The sequence below is a fragment of the Rhea pennata genome, chromosome 3 (genome assembly GCF_028389875.1).
Source record: "Rhea pennata isolate bPtePen1 chromosome 3, bPtePen1.pri, whole genome shotgun sequence".
In the NCBI taxonomy this organism is placed as follows: Eukaryota; Metazoa; Chordata; class Aves; order Rheiformes; family Rheidae; genus Rhea; species Rhea pennata.
In genome coordinates this window covers 47,852,258-47,869,490 of record NC_084665.1, presented here as the reverse complement: position 1 = coordinate 47,869,490, position 17,233 = coordinate 47,852,258, and the positions used below count along the sequence as shown (strand labels likewise).

The following is a 17,233-nucleotide window of genomic DNA, read 5'->3' as shown; positions in this document are numbered from 1 at the left end:
TAAAGGCCACACAGCTCCTTTTTAGGAAACATTGAAGCAGTGTTGATCTCCTGCAAAATGTGTTATCACAAGCTGGCAATGCTTAAGATGTTTCTGTACAGCTTGAATTCTGTATTTACTCTTCTCATAAGCTTCCCCTTAGAATATAAGGCAGCTCAGGCTGAATTACACACAGTGGGCCTGTCCTCTCAGTCTCTTCCAACTAGGAATCTTTGGACTCATGCTTTCCCAGCTCCTGTAGAACTTAAAAAGGAGTATTAGGAAGAAGCCCCATTGCTTTGCGCAAATCATTTGTATTTGCATTCTCTATGCTGAAAGAAAACCATATTAAAAAGCTTACAAAAGAAAATGGTGCACTTAAATTTGTTATAAAACCATAGAGTGAAAAAACACCAGTCTTAGCTGTCTCCTCTCTCTGTAGATGCCAGTAGCACATAGGGCTTTAATGTAGCCACTCCTTAATAAATTTTCCTAAATCTTAAACACTTGCAAGATGACAGTTTTTAAAGATGCAGCTTTCTGCTTTTCTCCCCACAGTACCTCCTTTTTCCAGAGTTCTAAATAACATTTTATAAAGGCTTCAGGTAGCATAGCATTTCAAACAGTGTCTGTCTGCATTTAGGCTCTATTTTTCCCCCTTAGGTGATTGCTGGGGAAAGCTAGTCACTGTGAAAAGGATAGCAGGAAAAGAATCCATAGGAGAGTTCTTCTGAGACAGTTAAGACAGTTGTATGTTTTAAGAACAAGACACAAGCTCAGCGCTCAGAGGGATTTATAACTAATTAATTAGCTTTACCCTACACCAGTCTTCATACTGATAGCACCTACCAGAAACCTGTATCATCTTCCATGAGGGGGATAAGACATGGGAAAAGCAGACAGCCAGAGTTAGTGGGGTTTGTAATCATCAGGCAGAGTCTGTAAGAGCCCTGCAGTGGAGGAAAAAAAAAAAAAAAAAAAAAAAAAACTAATGCCAAATACTACAGAACAAGCAGCCAAGGCACTTTGTGTCACTTATTTTATTCACATGTACAAGTTGTCACTATACTATTACATACAATACAGAAGCTTTAAAAAACAAATACTATTAAAAACTCTTAAAAATCACATATTGCTTCAAGCTTAGATGGTATTTCCCTATAGTTTTTAAAGTGAGTTCAGTGCTAAAAATAGCTGAGGCAGCTTCCTATTCTCTTCTACCTCTAGTCTTATAGGGGCTACCAGCAAGGTCAAGTCAGGCTCCATGTATGGCTTCACTGCTGTGTGCACTGAGCTGAGAACTAAACCAGAACACAGGTCACTGCATGTAGGCCCTTGGATTGCTAGCTTGTGGTCCCTGTCCTGGTGAAAAACAAATCTGAGGCCTTTCATCCAGAGCCAGTGCATTACACCATTAAAAAAGTGAGGGGGACAGATGTATTTCCTTACAAGCTAGAAACTCGATTAAAATGTGCATCTGCTACCTGGATAAAATTCTTTACCAAAAATTGAGGCCTGTCCCTCACAGGTTTAAGTTTGTCTGTGTTTAAGTATCACCTTGACTAACTTAGCTTCCAGTAACAAAATTCGTAATTTATAGTTGTGAAGATGTAACTGCACAAGCATGCTACTCTATTTTACAGAAACATCCTTACAGTTCATTGTAACATTTTACATTGTAAACACTAGGCTTCACAACACAAGAATTAAATTGCAGCATTACACACTGAAAATCTTGTTTCACTAAGCTAAGTGCTTTCAAAAACTGAAAGGAACAGACTACTATTGTTTCAAGTGAAGACCGGACAACTGTGAATGTCTTCTGTTCTTATGACTACCAGCTTTACTTTTAAAACAGAGTGAGAAGCATTTGCCACATGGCTGAATTCAAGAGTTCATGTAAGACAGTTCAGAACTCCCTGAATTGACTGGGTAAATATTCACTAGCTTTTCCATCTTTGAATGAGTGATTTGATACAAGACAGGCTTACTTCTCTGTAAGCATCTAAAGAATATGGTTAAAGCTTTTATATTTGAAAAGTTGTGCTTTTCAAATCAATTAGCTTTTTTTCAGAATTTGTTTCAAAACACTAATAGCATTTTTCCAGACTTCAGTCTGCAACATGCCAAATATACCTTGAATATACAACTTACAGTGATCAGGACTATATTTCACATATTCAAAGCAAACCTGCTAGTCTTAGGGAATTTGGGAAATACAGAAAAGCTGCCTGATCTGCAGAGTGGTTTTCCCCTCAGTTCAAGATTTTAGTACTTAAATCGAGAATACCAATATAGCACCCACAATTATTTTTAGCTACAGACTATTTAAAAGCATGACAGTGACTCAAATGGCCTGAATAGCATCACTGCCACCTTTTAGCAAGCTTTTTCATGGGGGATAGGTTTTGACCAGACAAATTAAGGATAAGACCTCCTAAAACACTCAGTACCTAGCAGCCCTCATGCAGCTGAAGTTCTTATGCTCTGCAGAACACCTAAACACCTCTGAGATGGCTCAAGTTTGGTTCCCTGTATCCAAGGCAGAAGACATTTAGAGCTCCTGTGATTATTGAGAAGGCTGACATCTAGTGGGAGATCCCTCTTATCATAAAATAGGTACTTAAGGTAGGTAGGCACATGGTCTTCTAGGCTCTTCCATTCTCAGCAGGAAGAGAACTCTAGAAGCATTGTTGAAAGCATGGCAAGATGAATCCTGCCCCACAAAAATCAATAAAGTTAATGCAGACAAATTGAGGGCACAATCCAGTTGCTATGGTTACACACTTTTTAAAAAGTCTACAAAGCCAGAAGTGTATACAGTGTTCTGGGCGACACTAACAGGCTTTTTTTTTTTATTCAGTGGGGCTACTAAATACTGCTTGTTAGATTTCTGCCACTACTGTTCAAAGCTAGGTTGGATTTCTGAATTAAAACAGTGTCAGAAGCAACTTGAGCATATTTATAGCAGTTACATACTGGCTAATAAAGTCTCAGATGGAATAAAGGCATCCAGCTGAATAGTTAACCTCCATTTTGGGCACTCATGTAAAGTCTTACAAAATTCTGATCTGATTTAGCTAAATGATAGAATACAGTCATTTTCTGAAATACTGGTTTGTGCAGTGAAGCTAAGACTAGTCCAGGCTTTTGCTGCAGAAGTACAATGATGCTACTTGTGAAAAGTCTGGAGTTTAGTCAGTGTTAAAAAAAAATGAGTATCAAAACTAAGCTGTAACAGCACATTTCAAAGCTTTGAAGCTCACAACTACAGCAGGAATGTAAAGCTCAGCTACCAAACTGAAAGAGTTCTACAGCACCTTGAAAGGAAAAAACACTGAAGAACTGACAAGTGACTTCTACTATGTAAAAATAAACAATTATATACTGTGGATTACTAAAAGGTACCTTTCTGTCCTCCCCTGATCCCCATCTCCTCCGTGAGGAGCTCTGCACCATTTTTAAGAGGCAGAAAGCTTCTCAGAGCTTCATCTACAAGGTTTATCAAAATGATTTTCAAGTTTAAAACCTCTACCAGTATACTCATTATATAATACTACCAAATGGAATGCATATTGCACTCTGACCCCACTGAGCATAGAAAGAAATTCATAAGTTTAAAAATAGACTTCACTACACAGAAGCCAACCCTCTCCATTGATAAACTGGCATTGAAATGATTAAACACAAAAGTGTGACCACAGGCTTAATAGTGATGCCAAGTCAATACTAGTACAACAAGCAACTGATTGAGCAGCAGCTATCAAATAATGATTGTCCACATCAGTCATTTGGTACAAGTCACAGCAACTCAAAGTAATCCTGCAACTATTCTGTGCTCTGAAAATAAGTGGTCCCAAGATTGGCAAGTAATTTATTCCAATGACTTAAACAGCAATTAAAAAAATAATATCAGCAGATTCACTAATCAAGTTCTGGGGGTTTTAAGTTTCTATATACAGACTACACTTGACAATTTTCTACATAAAGTATCCACATTTATTAGTGCTGTTCATCAGGACCCCCCCCCATCTTTGTTACCTGTCTTGATCTACTTATTTTGGGAGAAGTATTGAACCAAATAGCACTATAAATGCAAATGCTTCTTCATCATATCTTTAAAGTCTTCCCCCTAAATTACCTACTGATCATTTGGAGAACTTAAGAACTTTTGAATTAATGGTCAACAAATTATTTAACCAACATCAAGAAAGTGTTTGCTTAGGCTGCCAGTACTCCAAGGTTCTTCTCCTACCTTCAGGAGAGGCCCTGAAATTTAAATTCCCAAAAGGGGAACTGTTTAAAAATCTGTGTAGCTATATTCAAAAGCTTCTTCAAATGCTATGGCTCCAACTATACACCCCAGTGTGAGGTAGGTAGCCAACTTACAAATATTGTAACAAACAGCTGGAAACTCCCTGTAAAAACCTTGCATAAGTAGTTTGGTTCCTTGCACCAGTGTCCTGATATGCTTCACTTCTTTGAAGATGCTTAAGGAAATCAATTCACCGAGCTCTTGCTGAGTAGCATCTCATGTACTCTGTCATCCAGGGGTTATCTGGTGGGGAAGGCTTTATTCGCCAAGCTTTCTCTGCTTCTGCAGATCGTACTCGCCTCTGAGAAAGTTTCCTTTTCTCCACTTGTCTCCTGTTCTTTGCTCGTAGGGCAGATTCATGAATCTAAAAGATCAGAGTTAGTGTTAGAGTAGAAAACAGCCTAAGATGCCCCCTCCCCCCAAAAGATGAGGGTCACCTCCTACTCCCCCCAGCCTCCCATCCTGAAGAAATAGGGTTTAGTAGCAAGGTTGCATTTTTTGTTATTTATAACCACTAACAGAAGAGAAGTATAGAACTGTGGGGGAAAAAAAATGCCTCCACTTCAAATCTGTATTATCCCTCCCATTTCATGCTATTAAAAAGCAATTAAGATGCAAAGAAACATTCAAGATTTCATAAGTTCTGACACTTCTTAAAACCTTGTCTCTCCTATTTACCATTTGAAGTTTTTAAATTCCTAAGCATCTCTCAATGAGACCAAGCATCCTTTACTAAGCAGTAGTAAAACTAATCCTTAGCAACTCCTCACAGGACAGTAACTTAATCTTGATGTCATGCTATAAGAATGTCTGCACATCTTAATCACTTTTCCCTAAATTCAGTTTTAAGATAGAGCTACATTCACTTGCTTCCATCTCCAAATTTGAATCACTGTGTCTTATCTCAGGGAGAGTAACACATTTGAAGTATTCAAGAGAAGTGAAAGTTCCACCTAAAGAAACATCCCTATTGACAAAATACTATGCAAGCAGTTTTCATAATTGCAAATGTTTCAGAATACTGTCCTTGCACTCCAACCCTAAGCCCTTATCTTTAAGGTTCTGTAGCTTCATATCCAGCATAAGAAACATTAACTCTTTGAAAGTATGAATAACACTCAAGACAGCTGCCATTTTGTTACTAGGCTCAACTACTTCCAACACTGACTAAAGCTCATCAACCCCATTACAAGTAATGTCCATTATCAGGATGGGTACCTTCCCTCAAGGAGCAGTAAGACCCTGAGTTCCTCATTTCTGATATGAGTGATCCAGGAAAGGAAAGACCACTGCTTCAAGCCCTTCCCAAAACTGCCCAGTCAGCTGTATCTTACACATCAAGAACACCATCCTCCTTATTCCTCAGAGTCATTGATTCAGAGTCTAAATTAGCATTAACAAAACAAGACAGAGGCAGGGACACATTGCTGATTGTTTACCAGGCCTGAAGCACACTATAAAAGAAAATAAACAGAACTGTTGTAACACTAAGGTTAATGTTTCTTGCTAAGCAAGTAAACCTGATGCATTGGAGTTCTGATAGTATCTCTAACCATGTACACTGTAATTGTTATTTTGCTAATGTCTACAGTGATGCAATGCAGACATTCTACTGCCAAGATTCCCCAACTTCAACCCACTGAAGCAGGCTGCTAACATGCATCTTAGCAGCAAAGCATTCATACATTCCCAATGAAGCTCCTGTTCCCAGAGATTGCCCCAGGAAATTCATCCTTCCACAGCTTAAACACTACCCTTGTGTTTATGTACCTGTCTGCCTGCTCTGGGATGCTTGGCGCTAACTGCCTGATGCTTTTCTCTTGTCATGAGGTTCAGAATGCAGAAATACATTTATAACAGCCACTTTGCTGGTAGCACTGTAACAGCCAGAAACAAGATAACCAAGCATTAATCAGAATTTGCATATACTAGTGAAGCATGAAGAGTTTCAAAATGGATTAGTAGTTAATCTATCAGCTTTGCACATATGAAACTTCAGGTTTATTGCTATAGTAATTTTTTATGCAGGAATATTAATGGTAGTGCTGTACTGTCAATCCTACCAACAATAAATACACACTTCTTTCTCCATGCCTGTATGGGTTCTTGAACACCATCTAGAAGCGTTAACTCTCCAGTAAGAAATGCGTTAACAGCTTTCTACATGGACCACAGGTTATAGCTGTATTACTAGATAAAGCAGATACATGGTGCAGCTAGTATGAAAACTCTTATCTAATGTTTCATATGAAATTACCTGGCCTTGAACACAACTGTACAAAAGCACTCTTGTTATACTCATCTTTACTCATGAGGTGATCATCATCTTTCCTGCGAAACTGGCAATCAGATGTAGGCAGATGTGTTCCTTAATTAATAAGGACTCTGCATTTCCCAGATTAAGTTTTGTATGTCCTGAAAGATTTTATGCATTCACTGTACACTTTCAGCATTAGCATGCTTTAGAGGTAGGACTAATGTTGACTCCCTTTTGATGCAGCACAAAATCCATTTGTTTCTTCAAAAAAAAAAATTCTGGGCTTGTCATCTTAGTCCTCAAGACAAAAAATCTGAGGACTCAATTAGATACTAGGGGAAACTGGCTGTCTTTGGAAAGAGGGTTTAGGAGTACAAAGTTAGGCATCCAAAGATACAGATTTTTCTCCTGGACACTTTGAAAGCCTTTTCTCAGATACCCTACTGCCTAAGGGCTACCTGAAGGGATTCACTTGCATACAGCTCAAATCTTAATCAAGCCTGGAGGAAAGAGACCAAACCTCAAGGGACTCAAGCAGAAGCAGCCCCTAACTCACTCCTGCATAATACAGCATGACCACAATAAGCTAGTGCTCACAAGACATTATCACTCACAGCAAAACACTGAGATGCTGTTGAAGTCCTCACACTGCCCTGCAAGATCACAAATAAAAGCATCCCTAGGAAGTTTTGCCTAGGTATTAGATATTTTCAGCCTGCAGATGAAACAGTTTAATTACAGCAGTTTTAAAAGTTTTCCACTTACTTCATTCACTGAAGCAGAAGCACAAACATTGTGAGTTTTCTGGCTTCCAGTATCTGTCTGCCTTTCCCCCCACCCATACAGAGCAAAGGGATGTTTATGTTCCTTTGGTGCATCTGTCTTCTGAGGACTTTTGGCTGACTTCCGATCATTGCGACTGGACAAGGCACTTCGACTTGGACGTTGTCCTGTACTGCTGGTTTTGTCCATTTCCTTCACAGAAGTGTGTTCTACAGTTTTTTCTTGTTCTTCTCTCTGCTGCTTTTCTTGATCTTCTCTTTTTTCTAAAAATAAAGTTACAGTTTAAATACATTGTCATTGGGAATTTGTCTGATCTGCTGAGCCTCTCTTGATACATCATGGCAGTTTGTTTTTAGAAATAAGAGCTCACTAATTCCTTAGCAGCAGAGGTATACCTTTGTTAACATTATGTCTTTAGTAACCACAATGTACATTTAAATACACATGTACCATGTGTACATTTAAGTCCCTCTGTACATCACTATCCTCATATTTAAACATGCCCTCACTAGTGAGGCTACAGATACCTAGTAGCCACATGCAGTACTGTAAATGCTGCAAGATAGTTTCCAGTGATCTTCTGAAAGATGAAAGGATGAAATAGTGACAGAAGAGCAAAGATCAACTTCTGAGTGGCATGGAGATGCTGCCAGCCAGTCACTGAAGAACAAGTCTAATCAAAGTAAATAAAATACAGAACTCCTCACATCATGAAGTTTTATGGGCACATCATGAAAAGAATTTGTACTCCATTTTCAGACTCCTTGATTATACATCTTGATGAAGGTTTTCTTTATAGGAAGGGTAAGCATGAAGCAAAAGTTTACCCATACTATCAGTTTTGTGAAGTAATGGTGCTTTGGATGTTTTACTTAAAGCCTCATACCCAGAGAGCAACACCAGCCTACGTTTGTTTCCCCCACATATGCTTTTAAAAGCATACCAAGCTAAAGGTCCAGCATTTGTCCTCCAGACATAAGGTATATAGAGGTTTGTGAGGGAAAATTTAATATGCAGCTTTCTTAAACTTGCAGGCAAAGATTAACACTGAAGGCTGAATCAGCATTATGTGATAAATTAATAGTAAAACATTGAGTGATAAAAAAAAGTTGTTCTACAAGACCTACCCTCCTTGAATTAATAGAGCTATGAAGAAACTAGTTTTCCTTTGTTCCTGGGGCCTCAGAGTCAACAGCACTTAGTACCTCCTGAACGCTTACCTCTATGTACAAAAACCCAGGTCTTACACCTAAGGTGAATGAAACAAATAGCCAATATAGCACTGCAGTACTTCATAAATCAGAATGACTAGTATGCCTTACAGCTCGTTAGTTTTACAAAGTAATAGTTCTGAATCAGTTTGATTTATAACTTTTTTTAAAAAGTAGCCAAGTGAGTGCCCAGGATAGGGATCATTGACTAGAAAACAATGGTCAAAGCTTTCTGCTACCTTTGAGATTTGAAAGATATTCAAAATTGGTGACACAAGGTCTTTAATCTATTAATACCAATAAAATATTCTGCTTACAGGATTTTACTGAAACACGAATTCAGAAAAAAAGCAAATATAAAACCCTGTTTTAGTTCTCCATATTGCAAAACCTCACCAATTTGGAAAGGGGTGCTAGACACTGAGCATAATCCCAAAGCATCATAGGGGTAGGCAGGCATTGCAATCCAAAAATCTTTCCATGACTTCCAAGTCAAATATGCCTTTTGCTTAAAAACAGCTAAATAACCAAACGAGCCTAGCAGACATCCACTAGTAAATAACCTGCCTTCTCAGGTGTCCGCTTTTGGGCAGTAGATGCTGCCTTCAACTGGATGCACACACTGTGAGGCATTCAAACTCTGCTCATATAAGTGTGCTAATACAGGAGTGTTTTCTGCCACACTATTTATTGCTTCCTCTTCAAGAGGCCAGCTCTGTACAAAAGTGGCAAAAGGGGCCTAGCTTCAACTTAGGGATCGGAGATGAGGAAGGTATGCTTTTGAGATGACAGTTTCCTTTGAGATTCTTCTGCAAGAATTAGATAGTTAACAGGTAGAAATCTTCCCATTAGTGTTTCAGAACGCTGTGCTGCTTTTAAAAAGAAACATGATCTTTACTAAAGCACAACAGATTTTTTTCCCTGAAAAGGCATTTTTTTTGAGAAGATACCTGCAAATTACTTTAGAGGGTTAAATGATTGTGGCCAGACTGTCTCCAAAGCTACAGTCAGTGAAAGAAAAGCAGGGACCTGTTGCAAGCTTCTTTTCTGCTCCACGTCACAGCATCTTCAGCCATTACTTGCATTCAATGGTGCAGAAGGAATTCATCTAGTTTAAAGCTTGTTATACATTGAGAGATTGACTACAGACAAAACCAGAACAAGTTTTAATCATCCTCTTAAGCAGAAAGGTTTGTCCATCCTGTGACAACAGCAATCATTCATGCTGGCTGCCACAATTTAACTAGTCAAACAAATGCACATCCCATCTACACAGCTTTAATTGCATATTGCATCCACTCAGCTCTGCTGAAGTAACCAGTTTGGCAGGCTGGTTAAGCATTGTCCTGACATTCCCTCTGCCTGTGGAGAAGGGGACTAAGACTAGGGGAATTCTGGGGCATGCAGTGAAGGTGAGGCCCATGCTTTCTCTTGCTAACCATTAGTCCTGCTATTGTCACTTGCTGCCAGCCAGCACAGACGCCCTGGTGCTGGGTACTGCCCAGGCTATACACATTTGCGTTCCAAGCTGTGCAGGTGCAGTGCTTGGCTACAGATGCTACTGCAGTATGGCTAAGTACGTCACAAAAACTAGCTAGCAGTGCTACAGCACCAAGAGCTGTGTCCGAGTTCAATTAAGTGTCTGAAACAACTGAGAGGAGTAGCCAAGGCCAAATGAATAGAGAAGGGAGATCAGAAACAGTGTAAGCTCAGATAAGCAAAAATAGCTAGAGGAATTTCAAGTACCTCAATCCTCACTGCACTAAGTTTTTCAGACATTATCACCTTCTTGCTTTTTATCCAGCCATGGCTAACTAAATGACCTCAACATGATAACTCTAGCAGTAGGGCTCTTCACCACAGCCACAACAGGCAATACACATTCATTTGCAAAATCCACTTTGTCTCTCTACAGTCTGTTCCTGAGAAAGGACTGGCTACATCCTTTTTTTTTTTTTTTTTTTTTTTTTTTTTTTTTTTTTGGGGGGGGGGGGTGTTAAGAATCTCTTTCCAGGCACAAAGCTTCCCTCCAAAAGGAGGTCATGTCAGGAGGCACCCCTTTGAGCATGCCAGGGAAAAATTTCAGAAAATAAGATGCTGAAGGACAGATTTTGTTGTCAATCTTGAAGCAAAAGAGTTCCTTTGGAAAGCCACTCCATCCTCCCTTAAAGGGAGAACTGCACCTTCTCCACAAAATAGTGTTTGAGTTCATGAGCAGCAGTGATGCCACATGGAAACTTCAAATTAAGGGAAAGTAGCATCTCTGCAATTGAATGTATATTCTAGCACAGAGATACTACTTCAAGGCAAGTAACAGACAAGCCTGGATGCTGCTCACTGTAATATAAATCCAGATGGTATAGAGATTGAGCCAGCTTGTGGCAAAATAGCAAGAGAACATGGGTAAGTGGCAAAGTGCTGCACATGTAGTTTAACAGTAAATGCTGTATGTCTGAGCACATAATAGCACTTCATTAAAATATCTCCTCTGATACCAGGTGTTTATAAGTTCATTCCTACAGTTTAAGATATTTTCAGGGTACTGTAATTTAATCTTATCTAAAAATACAGCTGATATCCAGCCTATTTTATTAGGCATTCCTTTTCACAGGAAGGTAGCAAAACAGCAGTTAATAGTAAGGAAGGAGTTACTCGGCTGCTCAGGAAGCACAACCATCAGCAACAGCAACCCACCTCTTCCATGCTACAGGCCTGCCCAAGCAGACACTGCTAAGTGCAGTAGTGCATGCTGTGAACAGAACAAAAATCACTGTAGCATTACAGGGATTAAACAAGCTAGAGAAAAGCTAGGATCATGTTAAAACTGCATCATGGATGCTAAGTGGAACACACTGGACAGGAAGGGATTAAGTGCTTAACAGGCAGAACAAGGCTGCCAGGCCCACCCAACATGGCCATGGAAAGCTCCTGCTCAGAAAAGGTCACTTAAATCCCCCTGCATTGCCCAACTTACATAACAGCTCCCCTTCACAGCAGCTCAGACAGGAGCTGGTGGAGCTTTTCTCCCTTCCACAGCACTGTATGTGTTATCAGGCAGACATGAATCCCTTTCTAAGGCTCTGATTTACCAGAAGTACCAATAACCTAGGTAGACCCGCAGATCAACCATATGATCTTTACATGCATGTGTTGCCCTTTACAGCACTACCTCAGGTTCAGGAGAAACATTTTGAATTAAAGCTAGAAACTCTGGGTTCTGCCCATGTCATCTTCAGAGCTCTCCTGTTCAGATTTAGCACTGAAATCAGCTCCTAGAGCAAGCACAACACAGGCAACACCCCCTCTGCACATCATGACAGTTTTAAGGACTGAATATGTGACAGCCTTCCCAAAGAGGGTTGTCTCCAGGGCCACTGAAGGGGCATGTATGCAGCAATGGATATGAGCTTACTACACCTGGGCAGAAAGCAGTTACCATCTACTACAGCTAGAACAGGTTGTCATTGCTTCCAGCAAGATCACGTATGAAGCAGTGCACTGGGATAGTAGTTGAACTACCTGCAGCACAGCAGTTCAGAGTTCATTAGGCTCATACAAGCTTTATCCACAGCAGAGTTTAGAAAGCATCAACTGTCTTGACACTGATGTTTGTTTCCAGCACAAAAAAATGAAGGAACTTTGTAACATAGTATCATAGCCCCCTAAACTGGCACTACTGCCTTCTTCCCCTTCCACAACCTACTCCTTCCCAGGTCCCTGAACCAACTCAAATACACATGCATCATTACGGCAAATGCTATTAGGGAATAATAGTCTGAAATTTGGTCTTCTGCTGAGCTGCACTAATTCAGATCAGTGACCTTCAGGCTATCATATGTGGCAACTGCTTTAACAGCAGTGACAAACTGGTGTCATTTAAGACTTGTGTACAAAAACACTCAAGGTTAAAATGTAATAAGAATGGAAAGATGGCTTTATCCTGTATTTGCATGCAGTAGTATCATTTCACAAACATAGGTTTGTCAGCACAGATGCTGTCAAGAGCTCCTGTCTTTCACTTACCAGCCAAGTCATTCTGCTGACAGTTTTGAGGATGTGTCCACTAGAGCAGTTTAGGTTAGGTTAAAGTTTTACTGGATTATGTTTAAGCACATCAATGCTTGGACATGTTTTACAGAACAGTCTAACAGCTGTTGCAAGTGAAAGGCCAGCAGGAATTAAGCCAGAATTGCCACTGAACCATTTTTAGATCATTCAGCTATAGCTTAAGCGTAATATAAGAGCATCTCAGGGGTTCTTGCTGGTGGTACACTTTAGACTAACATCACTAAACTTTCAAATCAAGCTATAGACATCAGCTTTGTCTACACACAGCAGAAGCATTTACTAACCATAAGAGTGTATTAAAAGCAGTTTAAGAGCTGTATAAGGAACAGGTAATTGTTTCTACTAGAAAAAAATTGCTGCAACGTCACAGCTTGAATGCATATGTTGTGAGTTGTAGCCAGAACACCAGCCTGAACCCTGCTGACACACAAGAAGCATCCTACACTGACATAAGACACTTGCCGGTTCATCTTAAGGAGCAAAAGGAACACCAGCCACATGCACCATAAGAATTAGTTTACCTGAGATATTAGGCAACATTAGTGCTGGCCAAACATGCTTCACCATAAGCATTTTAGATATCATTTAGTCAGAGCCCAAATTTCCCATAGAAGTCAGTCCACAGGTCTCTTTATGGCCCTCATGAGGATGCAGCAGGATGTGGGTGGATGTCAGATTCAGAAGACAAATGTCATTAACATGAACTGATACTCAGCTACCCCCACAGCACTTTAGTATAATTAAGTTCTTCCAGAAAAAAGCAGTTGAATAATGCAAGATTCACGGAATTATAGTTTCTATGCTATCGCCTCTGCATTTTTAAAGAGACAGTTACTAAGCAAAAGAAAAATATCTGTATAACTGTCTAATACTGAGACAGTATTTTGATTGCTTTTGATTGCTATAAACTGAACAATATACAGTAAGTTCCCACTTAATTCAACAGCATAAGCCAAGCTGTTTTCAGTCATTTTGCTGAAGCTCTTAAATACTTGCAGAACTTAGTAGTTACCCTAAGCCACTTGGCAAGGAATTGAAGATTAGGTACAAATTTTTCCTCCCAGTGTAAGTGTAATGTAGCAAGAGTGTAATAGAACATTAGGTGTGCTATTAAAACAACCGTGACAAAGTTGAATCACCTGTGGGCTTAACCACACTAAGCCTCATAGCTAGATAGACCAGTGTCACTCTGTAATCCCCCTGCCACATGGAGGAAACAGCCATGCATGTACTGGAGAGTCACACTATTGCTGACTGCAGAAAACATCTAGTTTTAATTGCCTGTATGAAAAGCACATATACAACTAAAGGTTTTAATCAGCTGCCAAAACTGATGTAACTAGAATCAAGCCACCAAGAGACTCTACCAGCCAGATCCATCCCCAGAGAACAGTCACAGCAGCAGGGAGTACGCCAAGGACTGATCAAAGCATCTTCCTGGCAAGGAAGAAACAGCCTGTAGCCTCAGCAGCAGCTGCTCCAGTTTAGATCACAAGCTCTACCCCACTAGTTCTGTCAGCAGAAGAATGATATTCTGGTCACTACTATATCTGCCCAGGATTTGCAGATGTTCAAACTGCATCAGAAAATTAAGAAACTTAAATTCCAAGTCCATCTTGAACAACATCTACTGTAGTTTCTGGAATTCCCAGAAGTGAAGGAACCACTTCCTTTTGCTAAAAGCTAAGCCTTTACCCTGTCCCACCAGAATGCATTTTTCCACACCACCCTTCCTCACTCTTTTGCCAACAGTGCAATTCCTTAGTACTTTGCACAGAAATGTTAAGTATTTCTTCCACACATACTCCAGTCTAACTTTCTGAAGGCACTACTAAACCCTGCTTGAGCGTAAAATTAGACACACTGATACTCCATTACACACAGGTTAATCGAGGTGCTTTTATCGCTGCTCAGCTTCAGAGAGGTGAGATGTTATTTACCCTGCAAGCCAGAAGCTGTCCACCCTCTTCAAACCAAGTGGACTATGTTTTTAAGAGTATCCATGGCCATTTCTAATACCTTGGCATTCCTAAGATTAAGTCACTGTTCCAGCTCAATAGCATTTTAGTACAGCCAATTGATGTGGCAGCTGAGTACCACACAAGTCCACACAACTGTGAGGATTACAGCTTGTTACAAAACTCCATAACACTAGCCTATTCCAAAACATCAGGCATCTTACACAAAAACACTTTCGCTGTGCTGTTTAGATAACACTGTACTGAAGGACAATGGATGCAGTTTAGCTAGGAATATCAGAGTACAGATCATTCTGTTAAGCTCTGACCCCAAGGGACATTGAAGTAGGTGAATTAGTCTCCTCAGTCCAAATACATACCCAACCCCAGAACCAAGTGAAGCACAACTTACAAACAGCATAAGGCCCCACTAAACAATTCAAGGACTTCCACTGCAAAGTTACTACTGGGTAACACCAGGTACACAGTTGATTCCATATGCATTAGGGGATAGGACAACCAATAGCTGCCAGATAACATTTTGTCATTATTACAGGCCAATATCTGTCAGTCAAGTTCTTAAGTTACAATCTCATCAATGTTACACCTGCCTACTCAGAACACAACCTGCATAGTTAATATTCTTCTAGCATATATTGCCTTTTGGCTTCTGAAGAATTATCAGCTCTGCACCTGCTTACACACATGCAGTTGTCCTCACTTCAGCTACAAACCCATAACTACAAACCTCAGTAGGAACCAAGCATTTAAAAGAGACAGAAGGCTATGTGTGCACCTCTAGAAAAGCAATGGTGTCAAGTGCCAGTCACTGGCACATAGTCTGACTTGCTGCTGCTTCCACCAAGGAACCTGCTTATATAATGGCAGAGATGCACTGCCTCCATGGCAACAGTTTACATAAGTAGCTGTGACTCAGGATGAGTTACCACAACCTGTTTCTTTAAAGGTACACCTCACAGATGCTGCAGCTACAGCTTTCTGCTGGTCTAGCAAGTACCTGAACACAGCATTTACACAACCTTCAATCCAGAGGAGCTACTATTTCAGAACTGTGAAGTCCAGTAACTGTGCCACCAAGGTCCCAAAACCTCAGCTGTTAAGAGCTTTTATCTCTAAGCACTTACTGGTCTATGCTCTCCTAAGACACAGCATATTTCATTTAGAGTGCCATGCAGAATGTGTAATTTATGTTGCACATGAATCTGAGCCCATTCTCCTCTGCACTGGCCATTCAGTACTTGCACACTTCAACACTCTCAGGCCTCCATCACAAGCCAGAACCATGATGAACGCTCTGCGGACATCACTGACCTAAGGCAAGTCATTACTGCTAGGAAGAAGAGCCAAGTGGTGGCCACAGTCCACTCACATTATCGCACTACTACAGCGGCACAGGCTGCAGGGCCAGCGCTGCGCCAGGCACACCCCATAAGGCCAGGAGATGGGCCACCGCCGGCAGGTGCCTCCGGCAGGGCCTCCGAGCCCGCTCACACGCGGCTGTAGCCAGCGAGGTCTCCGCCGGACGGGCGCCGCCCCGCAGCCGCACCAGGCCGCAGGCTGGCGACAGCGGCCCCGCTGCCCGGGCAGGAGCGTCAGACGGCCGGCATGCCGCCGCGGCCCGGCCCTGCGGGTCAAACACAGCCCCGCAGGACGGCCGCCGCCGCTAACGGCCGCCGCCGCTAACGGCCGCCGCCGCTAACGGCCGCCGCCGCTAACGGCCGCCGCCGCTAACGGCCGCCGCCGCTAACGGCCGCCGCCGCTAACGGCCGCCGCCGCTAACGGCCGCCGCCGCTAACGGCCGCCGCCGCTAACGGCCGCCGCCGCTAACGGCCGCCGCCGCTGCACTTCGGGCAGGCCCAGCCCCGCACCGCCCTCTCCCCTCGGTCCCTACCCGGGCTCCGGCGCGGGGGCCCCGCCGGGCTCGTCCTCCCCGCCTCGGCGGCGCGGCTGCCGGCCGGCTCGCTCGGCGCCGCCGCTGTCGTCACCGCCTCTTCCTCCTCCTGCGCGGCCGCGGGGCTGGCGGCGACCGGCGGCGAGGGGGAGCCCGCGGTGCTGCTGCCGCTGCCGCCGTCCTGCTCCCAGCCGTCCCAGAGCCAGGGCCGGTGCGCCTGCTCCAGCAGGCGGCGGCTGAGGCGGTAGTGCAGCAGCTCCAGGTAGCAGGCGCCGCACGACTCCCACTTGGGCTCCTTGAAGCGCTTCATGTATTCCGTCTTGACGCGCCGCGCCGGCACCACCATGGCGGGGCCGGGAGCCGCCGCCGCTCTGCCCCTGCCGCCGCCGCCGCCCGCGGAACCCGCCCCCTCGCGCTGCAACGTTTAAATCCAAACAGCGGCGCCCGGCGCCCGCCCCCGCCCAGCCCCGCGCCAATCGCAGCGCGCCGCAGCCGCCTCCCCCCCGCCCCGCCCTTTGTGGCGTCACGGCGCGCACGTCGCCGTCACGCGGGGATGCCGGCGGGGGGCGCTCCCGGCGGCCCCGGCGAGCGCGGCTGGGCTCGGCCCGGCCTGGATCACACCGGATCGGATCGGATCGGATCACGTATGCCTGGCCTGGATCGCACCGGATCGGATCGGATCGGCCCCATCGCGGCCCCGGGCGGCCGCCAGCGCCTCCGAGCAGGGCTCGAGGGAGAAATAAAGTGAAA

The 17,233-nt window shown here is 42.9% G+C and overlaps 1 protein-coding gene across 1 annotated transcript; it reads right to left on the bottom strand.

Moving 5' to 3' along the window:
* Nucleotides 1-1,012: 1,012 nt before the first annotated feature.
* Nucleotides 1,013-16,867, bottom strand: CCSAP (centriole, cilia and spindle associated protein). The gene is made up of 3 exons (XM_062572256.1): nt 16,484-16,867; nt 7,317-7,597; nt 1,013-4,658 (listed from the first exon to the last, which is right to left on the bottom strand). The coding sequence occupies exons 1-3, from the start codon at nt 16,827-16,829 to the stop codon at nt 4,485-4,487; spliced, it is 801 nt and encodes a 266-aa protein (XP_062428240.1). The 5' UTR covers nt 16,830-16,867; the 3' UTR covers nt 1,013-4,484.
* Nucleotides 16,868-17,233: the final 366 nt, after the last annotated feature.